This window comes from Trachurus trachurus (genome assembly GCF_905171665.1).
Source record: "Trachurus trachurus genome assembly, chromosome: 4".
NCBI lineage: Eukaryota > Metazoa > Chordata > Actinopteri > Carangiformes > Carangidae > Trachurus > Trachurus trachurus.
In genome coordinates, this window is record NC_139898.1 from 5,198,223 (window position 1) to 5,215,517 (window position 17,295).

The 17,295-nt window shown below is 43.8% G+C and overlaps 1 protein-coding gene across 1 annotated transcript in view; it reads left to right on the forward strand.

Moving 5' to 3' along the window:
• Window positions 1–2,112, forward strand: part of LOC310984743 (desmoglein-2.1-like) — a gene marked incomplete at both ends in the record, with an annotated part of 66,805 nt that extends 64,693 nt beyond the window's left edge. Inside the window, one exon of the mRNA XM_083970058.1 lies at window positions 2,045–2,112. Coding sequence (XP_083826184.1) covers window positions 2,045–2,112 — 68 coding nt within the window. The remainder of the gene's footprint in view (window positions 1–2,044) is intronic.
• Window positions 2,113–17,295: the final 15,183 nt, after the last annotated feature.

Below are 17,295 nucleotides of genomic sequence, written 5' to 3' on the forward strand. Positions count from 1 at the left end.
TTTTTTGAACAGCTTTTTAGAACAGAAAAGTGAACTTAAAAAATCCAATATTCAGCCAAGTGCATTTTATTGATTCAGTATTTTGATAATAATATTCAAATTACTTGACTTACTGATTTTTAGGGGTGTATCCCCATTGACTCCCATTCATTTCAGCACTCGCCTGCGAGCTCCCCCACATGGACAGAGACGTGTTCCGAAAACCCGGAAGTTGGACGAGAGTGGCACTTCTCCTCAATATTAGAAATTCTCTACTGGGAGCTTCCGCTACAAACAAGCTTAAAATATAGACTTATTTAATTTTTTTTTGGAACAATTTCTCATGTCGGGGCTTCAATACAAGAGGGACATTACAGACAAGCAGTATGGAGGTATTTGGATGTTTTTGGTGTGTCTTTTTGGACGAAGAAAGTTGGTATCCATTGACAACCATTACATGGACAAATACTGCTGCACGGAATGAGTGTTAGTTAAGAGTGTATTACATTATTGGGAAATGCACTTTATTACATTATTGGGACGTTATTACATTATCAGGTTTTATTACATTTTCAATCCACTCAAGTGAAATTTTTTATTACATTATTGAGGTTATTACATTATCTGGGATTTATTACATTATCGGGTTCTACAAACCCTGCTCTCACTTTACTTTTACTTTCACTTTTGCGAGTCACAACAAGGAGGGAACAGGCAAAACGGCACTTTAGCAATGGATTATGTTTGTGTTTTCGCTTTGAAATGATCCACTGGAAACAGAAACTTAGTTTTGATGTCTTATGTTAATTTTAATGCAGGATATTTACAGGGCTTCACGCTAGTGTTGATGGGAAATGGAGTCTTCCTTCAGGCAAAACACTACCGCTTTGGTCCACAGGCGCCGCCAAACTCAACCAAAACAGAAAGTTCTTTAGTATTGCTTTAAGAACATACAAATAGATCCTGGTTTATTTTTACTTAATCTTTCAGGAGAGGGAGTCTCCTTGTCAAATGTCCAGCAAAAACTCCTGTACAAGTTACTTCTCTTAGCTCGGAGATGCATTTTATTTCAGTGGATCAAGCCCAGACCCCCATCGGTTAACCAGTGGTATGGAGAGATATTTAAAGTTCTGCCAATGGAGCGTCTGAGTTCAGTTTTAAAGGGGAATGAAAGTTATTTTTATAAGTTGTGGGCTCCCTTTTTGAACCGTAGCAGACTTAGTACGTAGAGGCCGCTGTAATGTAGATTGGGCGCCCCCCTTGCACCTCTGTATCTCCCTAATGCTATTTCTCAAGTGTTGATTCTGCCGTATTGATATGGCTGCACAGTCCCTGTTCCATGTATAATATCTAAACTGTAAACTCTCTCAGAACATTCCATGTAAGGTCCATTATAGTATTGTTATTCTTGTGTTTTTTTCTACCTGTATATTTTATTTTATTTATTTACTTTGTTTTATTTTTGCCTCTTTTTCTATGTCATTCAGTCTATGTCAGGGCTGGGCAATTAATTTCTACAGGGGGCCACATGAAAAATCTGAACTGTGTCGGAGGGCCGAACCAACGATAACGTGAACTTAATTCTGCTTATTATAAAAAATTTTCCCATTGTAAAAAGCAGTAGATTATATATTTTGATAAGCTGCTAATCAGAAGTATAAGAATATTCTGTAAATGTATTAATTATGGTGTAGGTCAAAGAAGAAAATAATCCTATAAAAGTAATAAACAGTTCAAAAACAATTATTACATCAGTTTCATTTTATTTTTTAACTTCAACTTTTAATCTTCACAAATACTGAATACTTGCAGTAGCCTATGTTAAAGATAAGCAACTGATTAACTTAATACAAAAAGCAATAAGTGCTTTTGATCTTTTCAGTTCATTTCACTTGTTCAGTGAGAAAAATCCAGTCTGTCCTGGGCTTGAACAAGTGCACTGTAATCTGGCTGAATGTCTGAGTTGGCTATGCGAAGGACAGCTGAGAGGTGATCATCAGTAATGGAGGATCTGTATCTGGATTTGTTGAACTTCATCACTGAGAATGTCTGTTCACATACGTAGGTAGATCCAAAGAGGACTACAATCTTCTGAGCATGCCTCCTCATGTGTGGAAAGTTCTCTTTGAGTGAAGAGTAAAAGTCAAGCAGTGGGACTGACCTAAAGTGCTCTGCCAGAAGTGTGTCAGACTGCAGGTCAATGAGTTCCATCTGAACATCACTGGGTGCATTATCCACACTGCAGGTGAAGGGAGAAGAAACCATGTGCATTTCACTCTCAACTGTTTTGAAGTCTTGAAATCTCCTTGAAAACTCACCATGCAGTGCCTCAAACATGGATGAGTACTTGTGGAGGTGATCAGCTGATGGAGTAGTTTCCTTCAGTGTAGGCATGTGCGTGAGAATGTTGTCCCCCATTTGGCTTGAGAGAAGCTGCAACTTTCTCATGAAAGCCTTCACTGCACTGAACATTTCATGAACAAAAAGGCCGTTGCTTTGCAGTTTTACATTCAGTTCATTCATTTGAGCAGTCACATCTACAGCAAAACCAAGGTCTGTCAGCCAGTCTGCATCTGAAAGCTGAGGGATGTCATGTCCCTTCTTCACACAGAACTCCTGGATCTCCTTTCTCAGGTCCCAGAAACCTTTGAGCACTTTGCCCAGGCTGAGCCACCTGACAGCTGTGTGGTAGCTTATGTCATGATACTCAGTCTCATTTTCCCCCAAAAGTGCAATAAACTGTCTGTGATTCAGTGCTCTTGCTCTGATGAAGTTAACTGTTTTAGTTACAACATCAACAACATGGTTCATTTTTAACACTGACTTACACAACACTTCCTGATGTATAATACAATGCAAAAATGTTAATTTCTGCTCAGGGTTAATTTCTGTCACTTTATCTTGCATTCTTTTCAAAAGTCCAACATTTTTCCCCGTCAAATTTGGACAACCATCTGTTGTCACACCTGCCAGTTTGTCCCATTTCAGTCCCAACTTGTCCAAACACGCATTTACCTCTGTGAATAAATCACTCCCAGTTGTTGTCCCTTTCATTGACTGCATGGCTGCAAGCTCCTCCGTGATTTGGAAGTCTGCAGTGATCCCACGCAAGAAGATGAGTAGCTGGGCAGTAGGGGTGCACCGAAAGGCATTTTTTGGGCCGAAGCCGAATACCGAATAAAATCAAAACGCTTGGCCGAATAACCGAATAATACCGAATACTGAAAGTGGTTATAAAGTTTTTAAATAAAATATTTTTTTTTACTTAATTTTCAAAGAAAGTAAATGTTTATTGACTATTCTGACAGTTTTTGAATATTCCAGTTGCCGTTGCTCATCAAAAAAGCACAACAAGTTAAATAAAGTTTTTCATTTATATCGGCCCATTGTGAGTGCTGAAAGATCTATGCAAGTACATTCCAAAAAAACCCAAGTGTCTTTTCAAACAGTGGTTCCTAACCTTTCTTGGTCAGATTTTTTTTAATTCATCAATTAGGCTGCTAGACATTTCAGGCGACCTCATTTGAATTTCAGGCGACCCCACGTGGGGTCCCGACCCCAAGGTTGGGAAACACTGTTTTAAAAGACGTCGGCCACGGACGGAGTTGGCGACATGCTGGGACGAGGAGCTTTCGTTTTAACTGCTGCAGCCGTCTCTCCCTTTCGTAGCCTACTCAGCATGTTGTTGTTTGGTTTTTAAATGATTCCTACAGGAACGGTCCCCTCACTCAGCCTCTCAGTGGCCGTGTCTCCGCTGCAGACAGGACGCACCGGCACCGGGCTCTTGGAGCGACGTGCAACGGTGCGCGCGGTCGCTGTGCAGCTTCCCCCCACTGCTCTTGTTGCTGTTGTTTTTCCAGCAGTAGGAGTCACCTACTAATAAAGCTCCATGAAGTTTAAGCTGCCGTTTCCATCGTCGCGCGATCGCGTATTTATCAGACTTTTTTTTTTTTTTTTTTTTTTTTTTCGGCCTTGCTTTGCGCTCATTCCACCGAAGGCCGAATGTTGCTTTTTTTGCAATTTTCGGCCGAATATATTCGGTTACCGAATAATCGGTGCACCCCTACTGGGCAGTGTCACGTACATCACAGCTCTCATCCAGGGCCAGGGAAAAATAGTCAAAGTTAACCGCTCTGTTCTTCAGCTGAAGCTCCAGATTTCCCGCGATGTCCTCAACCCTCCTCGTTACAGTGCGTCGGGAGAGGGGAACGTCCTCAAATGCCTCCTTTTTCTCTGGGCATATTAGCGCAGCACAGTCCACCAAACAGTCCTTAATAAACTCCCCATCAGAAAACTGTTTACATTTTCTGGCGATTTTGTGAGATAAGACATAACTTGCCTTGGTAGCTGCATATCTGCCTGTGGAAAGTTTTGTAAAAAGTCCTTGTTGGGTTTGCAGCTTGGCTAGCAAAGCCTCCGACTCCTTCGTGCGCTGTTCATCAGACAAGTTCTTGTATTTCTTCTCGTGTTTAGTCACGTAGTGGCGATTCAGATTGAAATCCTTTAACACAGCGACCTGTGCACCACAAACTAAGCATACGGCTTTACCTTTGACTTCTGTTAAGAAATATTTAGCAGTCCATGTCTTTTTGAAAGCGCGGCATTCGAAATCAACTTTTCTTTTTTTACCGCGAGCCGACATTTTGCGGCGGCCACCGGTAGCGGGCCAGCAGAACGTCTCTGGCCAGCACCTGTCTGTGACTGTGCAGAGCAGACACGCATGCACACGCATGCACAAGCACGCGCACGCACGTGCGTATGCGGCCGCGCGTCCCTGCGTCAGGCTTTTCAAAATAAAAGCAACACAGTTGTATTGCCTGCACAGCAAATACTTTTTCATTTATGTTTATGACTGACAGACCGCGGGCCGGACAGGAACGCCCAAAGGGCCGGATGTGGCCCGCGGGCCGTAAAATGCCCAGGTCTGGTCTATGTGATAGGTTTTTACTTGCCCCTGCTGTCATGTATGTTCTCTGTTCTGTGTTTGTTTAAAAATGAATAAAATATTGGATTAAAAAAAAAAAAAAGACAGCTAAACCTCCACCACGGCCACTGGTTCTGGGAGCGGTGAGAGATTTATAATTAGGGGGGCATATCTCAATAAGCTGACTGAATTCACCAGGTTGGAGCCAGGTTTCAGTTAGAAATAAAAAGTCTAGGCTAATAGAGGAAATTAAGTCATTTAATATAAAGGTTTTGCCTGATAAAGATCTTACATTGAACAAAGCACACTTAAGGGATTTAACCGAATGTTCTCGACTGGCTGGCTTGATACGTCTTAAATTATGTAGATTGACATTGTTAGTTTTTTCTTTGGTAGCTCTGGGCCTAATTATTGTTGTTATTTTTCAAGGGCTGACTGGTTTATGGCAGTCAGTTATTGATCTCAAAATGGGAGCCTCAATGACACTACTTCACAGGTAGGGGGAGCTATACAGGGTTAGTCAGGCGGTACATGAGTGGAGGGTCAGTTCGATGTTGGATAATAGGAGACGTGACCCTTCTCGGTTTGGGTGTAAGCCGTCTCTTTTAAAAAATTGACAATGGTTTAAAAAAGTGGCAAAATTGTCCACGAAGGGGATTATATTGTCTGCTGGGGTAACAACATCATGGTCAGGGACAGGAACAGACTAAACAGGCTCATCAAAAAATGTAGCTCTGTGATGGGGGAGGGAGCGGAGCTGGTAGAGGCTGTGGTTAAGTGGAGGATGGGGTGTAAGTTGAAGACCATCCTGGGTGACCCCCAACACCCTCTACACAAAACCCTCACAGGTCAGAGGAGCAGCCGCAGTAAAAGGCTCATCTCCCTGACCTGCAGAACTGAAAGATTTAAGAGGTCATTTGTTCCTGCTGCAATCGTTTTATATAACACTTGTTAAAATGTTTTTTGTGTTCATCTTTTTTGTGTCATTGTTGTGTGAGCTACTGGACTAATTTGAATTTCCCTGCTAGGGATGAATAAAGTATTCTCTATTCTATTCTATTCTATTCTATTCTATTCTATATAAATAATACAGGTACAATGCATACAACAACTGTATTCCTTAGAATTACATTACTAAATGTGTATTTGACTGAAACATGTTTATTTAATGACTGTTGCACAGTACAATGTACTGCTACATGCAATTTATTACGACTGATTGCACATTGTTATTAACTGCACTTGAGGCATGTCTGCACTTTACCAGACGTTTCTACTGAATGTACTGTTCCTTTGTTTTAAGAATGTGATTACCAGTGTCTCTATTTTACCCAGGGAACATCTGCTAGGGACAACAGATGGAAATTAGCCCATGGTTACAACCTGGCATGTTTACACCATCGTACACGGTGATGTCCATTAACTTGCACTGTCCCTTTCAAATGAAAATGAATGAAACACAAACAACAATCACACTCATATTTACAACAACAGTGTCTTTGTTGTTTGTTTGCAAATTGTCGTGCTTCATCCAGTGCAGTACAGCCCCTCTGTTCTTCTCCATCACTGTGAGGTGGAACTGGCCGGGGTTTTCACCTACATTTCAACACCTCCCTCTGTCAAAGCTCAGTACCCAGGTGATTCACAGAGTCCATTATCATCCTGGTTCCCAAGACCAAGAACATCTCTTGCCTCAATTATGACTGACCCATTGGCTCCACATCTGCAGCCATGAAATCTGTAGGAGCCATTCTTTAGTTCCTGTTTTGTGCAAGTACTTTACTTTGACCACAAGGGGGCAGTACCTTTTCATTTTGTTTGCTGAACACCCAGCAGCTGCCCAGCTGCCTGAAATGAAGGGGGATTAGTTTGAGTTGGATGGTGGTGGGTAGTTCTTACCGACAGACGGAGGAAAGCCAGTCATCTTTGTTTTTGCTTCATCCACATCAACTACTGTTTTGTTAATAACCTTTATTGGTACAACAAATGGGAACATCACCCAAGAGACCAACTTTGCACAACTGTATTTTTTCTTCTGGAATCGAGTACTTTAAATTACACGTTCTACACATTCTAGCCCTTGTCCTTATGTTTTGTTACAAATATTGTTTTATTTTATGATATTGTATTTGTTATTTATATGGGAATTAAATATATTGCCATGGCTTATCATTTTAATTTACTACTTCATTTCTAACTAGGCCTACCTTCAATTCTGTGAGAAGTTTCCTCTCATCACAGAAAGCTGAGCAGTTCATGCTCATTTTCTAATCCATTCATAGTCAAAGCAGTGGTGGGGGATGGAGGTGGTAATGTTCTGGAGCAGGTGTGAATGTTCAGGAGTGTAGGGTGTGGTGGTAAGTTGGGGGCGCATGCATACCTACCTTTTAGTATGATAATCACAGTAATAGGTTAGCCAGACAGTATTGTGTGACTGGTGAAATGTGTGAATGTGTAAACACTTTATATTTTACTCAATTTCCCTACCACCTCAACTTTTCCTGCAGGTAATCTACAAGCTAAGAAGCATGTGTATGATTTATACAGGTAAACACTTGTTTCACATTTATTTTTTCCATTTCAGAAGGACAGATCCTTGATAGTGTGCTGGATGTGAGTGTTATCATCCAAAATGGATAATGTGATGTGGACATGATGTTAGATGACACTGATGCAAGTGATGCAGAGTCAGGTGACAATACCTGTGGACAAGTGGACAAAGTAAACCAACCAGGCACTTATTGCCCAGTCAATGTGGACATTGAGTCCTGACCGAAAAAACACATTGTGCTCCATGACTGGTATCTATGGGCAGAAACTTGTGCCACCAGAAATTGAATTTGAATCATTTATATTTGAATTTGAATTGCTAAACTTGAATAATTGAATTGAAAATTTGAATTTGAATCACATAATTTGAAATTGTATTGTTTAATTTGAATCATTGCATTAGAAAACTGTATCTGAATAGTATAATTTGAAATTGAAATCCAATGAAATTTGATCCTCACTGAAAATCCAACTCTCACAATTCAAATTACGTTACTACATTGTGACGGCGATGTTTTGATATCAGCGTTAGGTGCTAATTAGCCTGGCAGCGGCTAACGCTGCCTGTAGCCGAGCGGACTGCCAGGCTAATTAGCAGCTAACGCTGATATCAAAACATATCAAATTATGTGATTCAAATTCAAATTTTCAATTCAATTATTCAAGTTTAGCAATTCAAATTCAAATATAAATGATTCAAATTCAATTTCTGGTGGCACAAGTTTCTGCCCATAGGTATCGCTAGTAATATGCATATTGGTCCCAATAATATTCTCTCCGGTCCAACTCTCACAGAAGATGTACTTTGCCTCCATACACCATTGGAATACTTCTGGAAGTTTGTGTTAACATATTATTTAAGCTCTGACAACAAACACAAATGAGTTCAGTGTTTAAATGAATGGAATATCTGTAAACACTAATGAAAAGGAGATAGAGCAAGTGTGATGTTCATCTTTACTTTCTGGGATTATCACTGCAAACAAACAGCACAGTTCATGTTTTTGTAAAAAAAAAATATATATATATATATACTATTTATAAAATATGACTGAGTTAACTTGGAGGAGGAAATATAGAAAACCAGGGGCATTATTTGGAGGCCATACTTGTTTGGGACACCTTGAACTTTCAAAAAATGCTGGTTGCCCACTCTTCCTCAAACATTTCTACAGGGTCGCATGATTCTGAAGTTACAGCCCAGTCAAAGATACTCTATTTACCACCCCAGTCTATTCTTCCAACCGTCAACTGCGACACCATAGCAACGGTATCTAAGGGGAGGAGACTTAGCGATGTGACCGCGAGAGTACAAAGGAAACCAGGGCTGAGGCGTTACCAAAGAAGTAGCAGGTACCAGGTAGGAGGGGCTGGAGGAAAAGAGGATAAGACCGAGTAGAGCCGTGCTGTAGCTACTGTGCTGAGCTAGTGGAAGAGCACTAAGAGGAGGTCCCGTCTGACCAGAACCAGGATGAAGGAGGAGAACCTGGACCGGCAAATTAGCGACCTGGATCAGAACACGACCGGAATTAAGGAGGAGAACCAGGACCAGGACTACAACATGATAAAGGAGGAGAACCAGGATCGGGATTTATTTGGACAGACTGATACTACGGGGGAGGAGCAGGACGCGGTCCACCAGGACAAGGAGCCCTCCGGTCCGTCCGGTTCCGGTCCACAGGTCTGTTTTTCTGTTTTCAGTGGGAGCGAGTCGAGAGATGAAGCTAACAGCTGTTAGCTGCTAACTCTACTTTTTGTGGTTCACTAAAAAGTCTGAAACCTAACCTGCTTACTTTATTTCCTGCTGTAGCGCTGTTATGTCACTTTATTAAATTTTAAAATATTTTTTCATGCGAGAAAGTAACTGTTTAGACCCCAATGTGCAGTTCCAAACTGTTTAGGAGTTTGCGTGGACTTTTCAGAGAAGAGAGGCTTCACCCGTGTGAGCAGCGGCTCGCCTGCAGAGCTGCTCAGCTGGCCAACCTCTGTCGTCATCCTGGGGGAGAAAACGATATCGCTAATTAAATTTCCCCACAGGTTTTTTAGAGGGTTACCGCCGGCTGGTTAAATTCTTCTTGGGAGATAAATGCTGGTCTCAATGATGAAGTCTAACAATTGTGGCTGCCGCATTGTTTGAATGAAAGGTGAAGCATCATGTGTGTATTAGACAGAAGAACGGTGCTGCCTTGGGGCTCTGTAGCCTACGTACATAAATTACCACATTAATCAATAAATTACATTTTCCAACTGTAAACTTGCAGCAACTGCTGAATGTAACTGCAACAGTCCACTGTGAAAATGAAAAATATAATTGCGTAGCCTCTAACACTGGCCAATCATTCGCCATTCTCATCCTCCATCCCCCTCCCTCAACGCCCATCTCCTCGTCGTTATCGAGCGGGCGGGATATTCAGTGTTTGGGGTGAGACCAAGCTCGGTGTGTGTGTGTGTGTCTCAGACGTTTGATTGACGGATGACGGATCCAATATCACTGGCCATAGTGGAATCAAATTAATTTTTCTTTTCTGTGCACCTTGAATGAAGAATTTAAAAAGGAAAACAAATGTCCATCCATCATCCATCATTGATTAATTCTCTCTCTCCCTGTCTGTTGCCATAGAAACAGGACCACACCAAGGTGAAACCACACAGCTGTAATGGGTGTGGGAACACGTTCAGGACCTCAGTTCATCTGAACGCTCACCGCCGGCGGCGCCAATGTGGACAGACGGCGTACAGGTGCATACAGTGCGGCACATCGTGCACCGACCTGTCAGGACTGAAAATTCACCAGCGGATCCACACCGGAGAGAAACCGCACAGCTGTGAGCAGTGTGGGAAGGGGTTCGCTAACGCCAGTGGGTTAGCGGTCCACCGGCGCGGTCACACCGGAGAGAGGCCATACAGCTGTGAGCACTGCGAGAAGGCGTTCGCTACCTCCAGACAATTAATGGTCCACCAGCACGTCCACACAGGAGAGAAGCCGCACAGCTGCGAGCAGTGTGGGAAGGGGTTCACTACCTCCAGAGGGTTAATGATCCATCAACGCATCCACACCGGAGAAAAGCCATACAGCTGCGAGCAGTGCGGAAAGGCCTTTGCTAGCTCCTCAAATTTAACGGTCCACCGGCGCATCCACACCGGAGAGAGGCCGTACAGCTGCGAGCACTGCGGGAAGGGGTTCACTACCGTAGGAAAATTAACGGCCCACCAAAGTGTCCACACCAGAGAGAGGCCATACAGCTGTGAGCACTGCGAGAAGGCGTTCGCTACCTCCAGACAATTAATGGTCCACCAGCACGTCCACACAGGAGAGAAGCCGCACAGCTGCGAGCAGTGTGGGAAGGCGTTCGCAACCTCCGGAGAGTTAACGTTCCATCGGCGCGTCCACACCGGAGAGAGGCCGTACAGCTGTGAACAGTGTGGGAAAGCGTTCACTCAATCCGGATCGTTAACAGCCCATCGGCGTGTCCACACTGGAGAAAAGCCATACAGCTGTGAGCAGTGTGGGAAGGCGTTCACTCAATCCGGAGCGTTAACAGCCCATTGGCGTGTCCACACTGGAGAAAAGCTATACAGCTGCGAGCACTGCGGGAAGGGGTTCACTACCTTAGGAAATTTAACGTCCCATCAACGTGTCCACACTGGAGAGAGGCCGTACAGCTGTGAGCAGTGTGGGAAGGCGTTCACTCAACCTGGAGCGTTAACAGCCCATCGGCGTGTCCACACTGGAGAAAAGCTATACAGCTGCGAGCAGTGTGGGAAGGGGTTCACTACCTTAGGAAATTTAACGTCCCATCAACGTGTCCACACTGGAGAGAGGCCGTACAGCTGTGAGCAGTGTGGGAAGGCGTTCACTCAACCTGGAGCGTTAACAGCCCATTGGCGTGTCCACACTGGAGAAAAGCTATACAGCTGCGAGCACTGCGGGAAGGGGTTCACTACCTTAGGAAATTTAACGTCCCATCAACGTGTCCACACTGGAGAGAGGCCGTACAGCTGTGAGCAGTGTGGGAAGGCGTTCACTCAACCTGGAGCGTTAACAGCCCATCGGCGTGTCCACACTGGAGAAAAGCTATACAGCTGCGAGCAGTGTGGGAAGGCGTTCGCAACCTCCAGAGAGTTAACGATCCATCGGCGCGTCCACACCGGAGAGAGGCCGTACAGCTGTGAGCAGTGTGGAAAGGCGTTCACTCAATCCGGAGCGTTAACAGCCCATCTGCGTGTCCACACTGGAGAAAAGCTATACAGCTGTGAGCAGTGTGGGAAGGCGTTCGCAACCTCCGGAGCGTTAACAGCCCATCGGCGTGTCCACACTGGAGAAAAGCTATACAGCTGCGAGCACTGCGGGAAGGGGTTCACTACCTTAGGAAATTTAACGGCCCACCAACGTGTCCACACTGGAGAGAGGCCGTACAGCTGTGAGCAGCTGTGAGAGGCCGTACAGCTGTGAGCAGTGTGGGAAGGCGTTCGCAACCTCCGGAGCGTTAACAGCCCATCGGCGTGTCCACACTGGAGAAAAGCTATAAAGCTGTGAGCAGTGTGGGAAGGCGTTCGCTACCTCCAGAGAGTTAACGCTCTCCACACCGGAGAGAGGCCGTACGTGTGTGGGCAGTGTGGGAAGGCCTTCAGCCAGTCCCACAACCTGAAGAAACACCAGCAGCTCCACAGCAGCTAGAGGACGGGACGGTCCGGTCCTACACCCAAGCAACTAACGATTATTTTCATCATCGATTAGCCTGTTGATATGTAAATGATTAATAGATTAGTTGTTTGGTCAATGAAATGTTTTTAAAAAATGTTGAAAAATGTCAGTGTTTCCCAAACCACCAGATGACATCCCCAAACCTAACCCTAACCCGTAGGTTTTAAGAGGTTTACCACCGGCTGGTTAAGTTCTTTTTAGGAGATAAATGTTGGTCTCATTGATGAAATCTAACAATTGTAGCAGTCGCATTAGTTTGTTTGAATGAAAAGTGAAGCTTCATGTGTGTATTGGACAGCAGAGCAGCGCTGCCTGGGGCTCTGTACAGAAATCACCACATTTACATCAATAAATTTATGTTTTACAATGAACTGATCGGTCTGCATTACATTTTCTTTTCTTTTATTAAGTTATATAACATGGCAGCATTTTTTTTTTTTTGTCATGATTACGCAACTGTTAACTGCTGCGTTTGCTGTTATGGTGCGACGTATGTGCAAACCTAACTATGCAGTCGCTTACGTTCCCGAACGTAACCTATGCAGTGACGTAGCACTGATGATATTTCTCTGACCCTGTCTGTTGACAGGTCAGGTACTTTTGTTTTTCTGTTCTTTTGGTTTTTTAATTTTTTGTTTGGACCTTCCAGTGAAATGAAGTGACACAATGGCGAGCCACCCACTTGATGTAGAGTGAAGGGGGGGGGGGGGGGGGGGGGGGGGGGGTGCGACCCCCATTCCGAAGGGCCGCCATTCCGAAAATTCCTTCCAAGGGGCCGCTGTTCCTAATGTGTTTTATTTTGAAAATTGACTGGATTCTCTCATGGTTTGACTTCCTGCCTGGCTTGACACGATCGCGCCGCAGGGACAGCCCCCCCCTCCCCCTCCAAAGTTTCACCCAGGTGCGAGTCTGATGCAGCCGCGGTGCTCCTGCTGAAAAATAAATGTCCTTGCTCTGTGCTTTGGTTGGGTTTAGGCAATGTAGACAGGAGTTGGTTAAGTTTAGTAAAAAGATCAGGTGTAGCGGCCAAGAAAGTCTCTGCTAATATGCAATATGCAAATGCTCTAACCACTGTGCTACGAAAGCATTCACTGCAATGTGTGTACCCAGTGCCTTAAACCTTTTAATGGCAGACTTTTTTCAGGTTCGGAAAGGCACCCCTTTTCCATAAATAATTTAGGGCCGGCATTCCGACATATTAAAGTAAACGTTCGGAATGGCGGCCCTTCGGAATGGCACCCTGGAACCAGGGTGAAGTGAACCCCAGATATCCCGTGGTCACTGGACAGGTCCTGCTACACTCTCTGGTGTGGTAGGCTCAGCATCTGAAACACCCTCACACTCAGCCCTGTCACACAATTCCCCCTACACTTAATTTCCGCAGTCCAGAGCCACATCACTGACACCAATTTTTTTTTTTTTTTTTTTACATTTTTTAAATGGGTTAAAAGCACATTATAGTCTACTGTGTCAAAAATTGAGTTTAAGCCAAGGAGGATTAGGATGGACTACCTTCCAGAATCAGCTGCGAGCATAAGGTCATTTGTGACTTGGACCAGAGCAGCCTCCGTGCTATGATGGGCATGGTAACCGGATTGAAATTTCTCTAACATATCATTCTGGCTTATAAAAGAATTTAGTTGTATAAAAACAATTTTCTCTAATCTTTGGCAACTTAGAAATGGGTCTAAAATGCTCCAGAGCACCAGGGTCACCTGGTGAGCAGGGTGAATAGTGGCATGTTTAAAGGGGGATGGAAAAATACCAGTGGATCCTGGCACAAGAACTGTTAAAAACATGGATGAGATCCTCAACAATGAAATCAGATTTCCTTTCGTGCTGAGGGTCAGCAGTTGAGGCAGCAAATTCATGACAGAACTGAGGAACAAGACATGAATTAAGGGGGCGGGATCGAAGTAGGACCGGAGGTAACGGATTGGGAGAGATACGTAGCATTGTGATCAGAAATCTCAATATAAACCTGCATGTCACCAGCACTGAACCCAGAGGAATTTGGATAAAAAAAGATTCATGCAACAGGTCACTGATCCCAACCCATCTACCAGAAGATGCCAAACTTGTCTCAGACTACATTCTATAGATGATCAGCTGTAAACTGCATGGTCTGCCATGTGTGGCAGGACGAAGGAGGGCCCGGGCGGGGTTTGAAGCAGCCGGGGCCCGGGGCACATGATCAATTAGAGGCAAAGTGACAGGACCGTCAACTGTCACATCTGAATGTGGCAGGATGAAGGAGGGCCCAGGCAGGGTTGCATGTTGACCATTCGACCAAAGGGATTTGGTCATCGCACATGACTCGTACCCAAGAGATGGGGTTCCAACCCTGCCCGGGCCCTCCTTTGTCCTGCCACAGTTGTTCTCAGGATCCATGTAGCACCAGTGGTGGGTCCATGGATTCCTGATGGGTAGCAGCCTGCGTGGAGCACATGGACGTGCTTGTGAGGGGGGGGGGGGGTTGATGGTCCTGTCACTTTGCCTCCAATTGATCATGCACCCTGGCAACTGTCCTGCCACACATGCACAATGTCCTGTCACACATGCTTCCGTGTGGGATGCTCAAGAGAGCGTAATTGTTCTCTTTGCAGAATCAAATCAAAATAATTAAATACATGAATAACAATAATAATAATAATAATAAAATAAATCAGAATCAAAATAAAAACCTAATACATACCTTCAATCTCTGTTGACCTTTTGACATTCAGATTTCTTAATTAACCATTGGAAAGTGACACTTGGAATGACCATCAGACCAAACATTCCGTTTTGTTTGATTTGAGGTATAGGGCCCTAGTTTGCTGGCGCAGCGCAGGTGGCACAAGGTAACGCAGCAAACTTGCGAAATGGACCTGGGCCACACCCCGTTGACGTGGCGAAGCTGCCCTGAGGTTAGACTTCGCCCGGTCTACAAAACTAGGGCCCATAGTGACAATTTCCAGCCAAAGCAAGTGCATCTTTTGAGATAGAAAGGTCATCCTGGGCACAAATTGAAGCTCACAAACTTGGGAAGTTTTCTATATACATGTGAATCAGTGAAAGTGGTAGAAAAATGTCATTTTTGACAAGAATTTGTTGTACGGACAGTAATTTTTTTGTCTTTCTGGAGAAATTGTGGGTGATTTTTTTTAAATAGCATGGCAGCAGGTCCCAGAAACAATTATTTTTTTACTTTCCCCTATGTTTCATGATACTCCCTGCCAAATATCATACACTTAATGACTATTTGTCATAACTAAATCGGGGCTTACAGTATTTTACCGGGATTTTGGCGCTTTGGGCATCAAAGGGTTAATATTTTTTTTTTTTTTTACAATACAGGACAGACAACAAACAAAACAAGGTGTAAACAACAGCAAATAACAACAACTACAGTTTGTGGTTTTGTGTTTGTGTGTGTGTGTGTGTGTGTGTGTGTGTGTGTGTGTGTGTGTGTGGGTGGGGGGGGGGGGGGGGGGGGGGTATGACTAGTGGCCTTGAATAAAGACAGAAAATAAATGAATAAATAAACATAGAAATGGGTAGACAAAATTGCGAAATATGCCAAAAACACTATTATGAGAAGAGACAGAGATGAAAAGGTTGGTAGGTAGAAAAATAAACAAATAAATACAAATAACAATAACAAATAAATAAAAATAAATAAATGGGGAGAGAAACAGGAAAAAAACAAAACAAAAACGCAACGGGATCACAACAGTATGGAGAGTGGATGGATGAGGAGGGGGATCCCAGAATTTATTGTATAGAATTTATAGTACACCTCGGGTCCCTACTGACCCACAGGGGACCGGCCCGCCGCCCCCCCAACACCTCAAGAACCCCCCACCCCCACCCCGTGTGCCCCGGACTGCGTGCGCCCCAACACCTTACCCTATATCTAACTGTGTCTGCAATTTCATATTCTATTATTATTATTATTTTTTTTTTTTCCTTTTAATTAATTAATTATTTTAAGAAATGTGTATGTTGTGCATTAAAACCAGGGAAAGGGGGTGTTATGAAGTGTCCCCTTTCCTTTACCTAAGCTAGTGTGATGTGCATTAAAAAAGCTGATGAGCCACCCGGGAATGGTCCGGGGCAGAGAGGCGGGGGGAGGCCAGGAGGGGCAAGGAGACGACAGGCCAAGATCCCCCATGCTTGGCCCAGCAGGGGCCCGAGTAATGTTAATATTAATAGATTAAGTTTAAAGGGAGTTATTATAGTAATAGTGGTAGTGTGGTCTGTTATCCTTCCCCCTCCTCCTCCAAAAAAAAAAAAACAGAAAGGAAGAGAAAAAGAAATAATTTATAATAATAAGAATAGCAACTGCAACTAGAAAATTTCCTCTCGGGAAATTTTGAATGGGCCACGGGAGCTACTGCGGGTTGTGCCATCTCTGTCAACATGAGAATCAAACCCACGATCTTAAGGTCAAGACAGAGCTGATCAGACAGACACGTGATCATCTTTCTATAAGCACTGATATGGAGGAGCTGTAACCATATTAGGTTAACTGTGTGTGTGTGTGTGTGTGTGTGTGTGTGTGTGTGTGTGTGTGTGTGTGTGTGTGTGTGTGTGTGTGTGTGACTGTAATCACATGAAGCTGGCTCTAGAGTCTGTGTGTGTGTGTGTGACTGACTTGACACATAGTTAGTTAGTAGCTGCATCCTGTGTCAGTCTGATTTAGCTGTGTCGGTGTTTATAAACATTTAAACGAGCGCCAGGTGGATTGTTTATGAAGTTAACGAGCTCTGGCCTGAGGATCAAAGAGGTTACCACGGCGATAGGGGCCCCCGCAGGCTGAGACAGACAGAAACGTGGAGAAAAAGAGCCATTTTCTGCCTCTGCACCGGCCTCACAATTATTATTTACCTAGCAACGGTCTGGCAATCGACTGCTGGAATTCTTTCTGTTCTGTTGTTGTTCTTGTAATTCTACATAGTCAACCTTTAAGTTTTATCTGAAGAAGAAACTTAAGAGCAAAGTTGAGAAAAGGGTTGGAAGGCTGGAAATGAGTATGAGGTCAGAAAATAAAATGCTGAACATTTACCCATCTCTGTATTTCAGCCCTGCTCTTCTCTAGACATAAACCTAACAAAATATATAACGTCATATACATATAAAACTGGTTTATGGC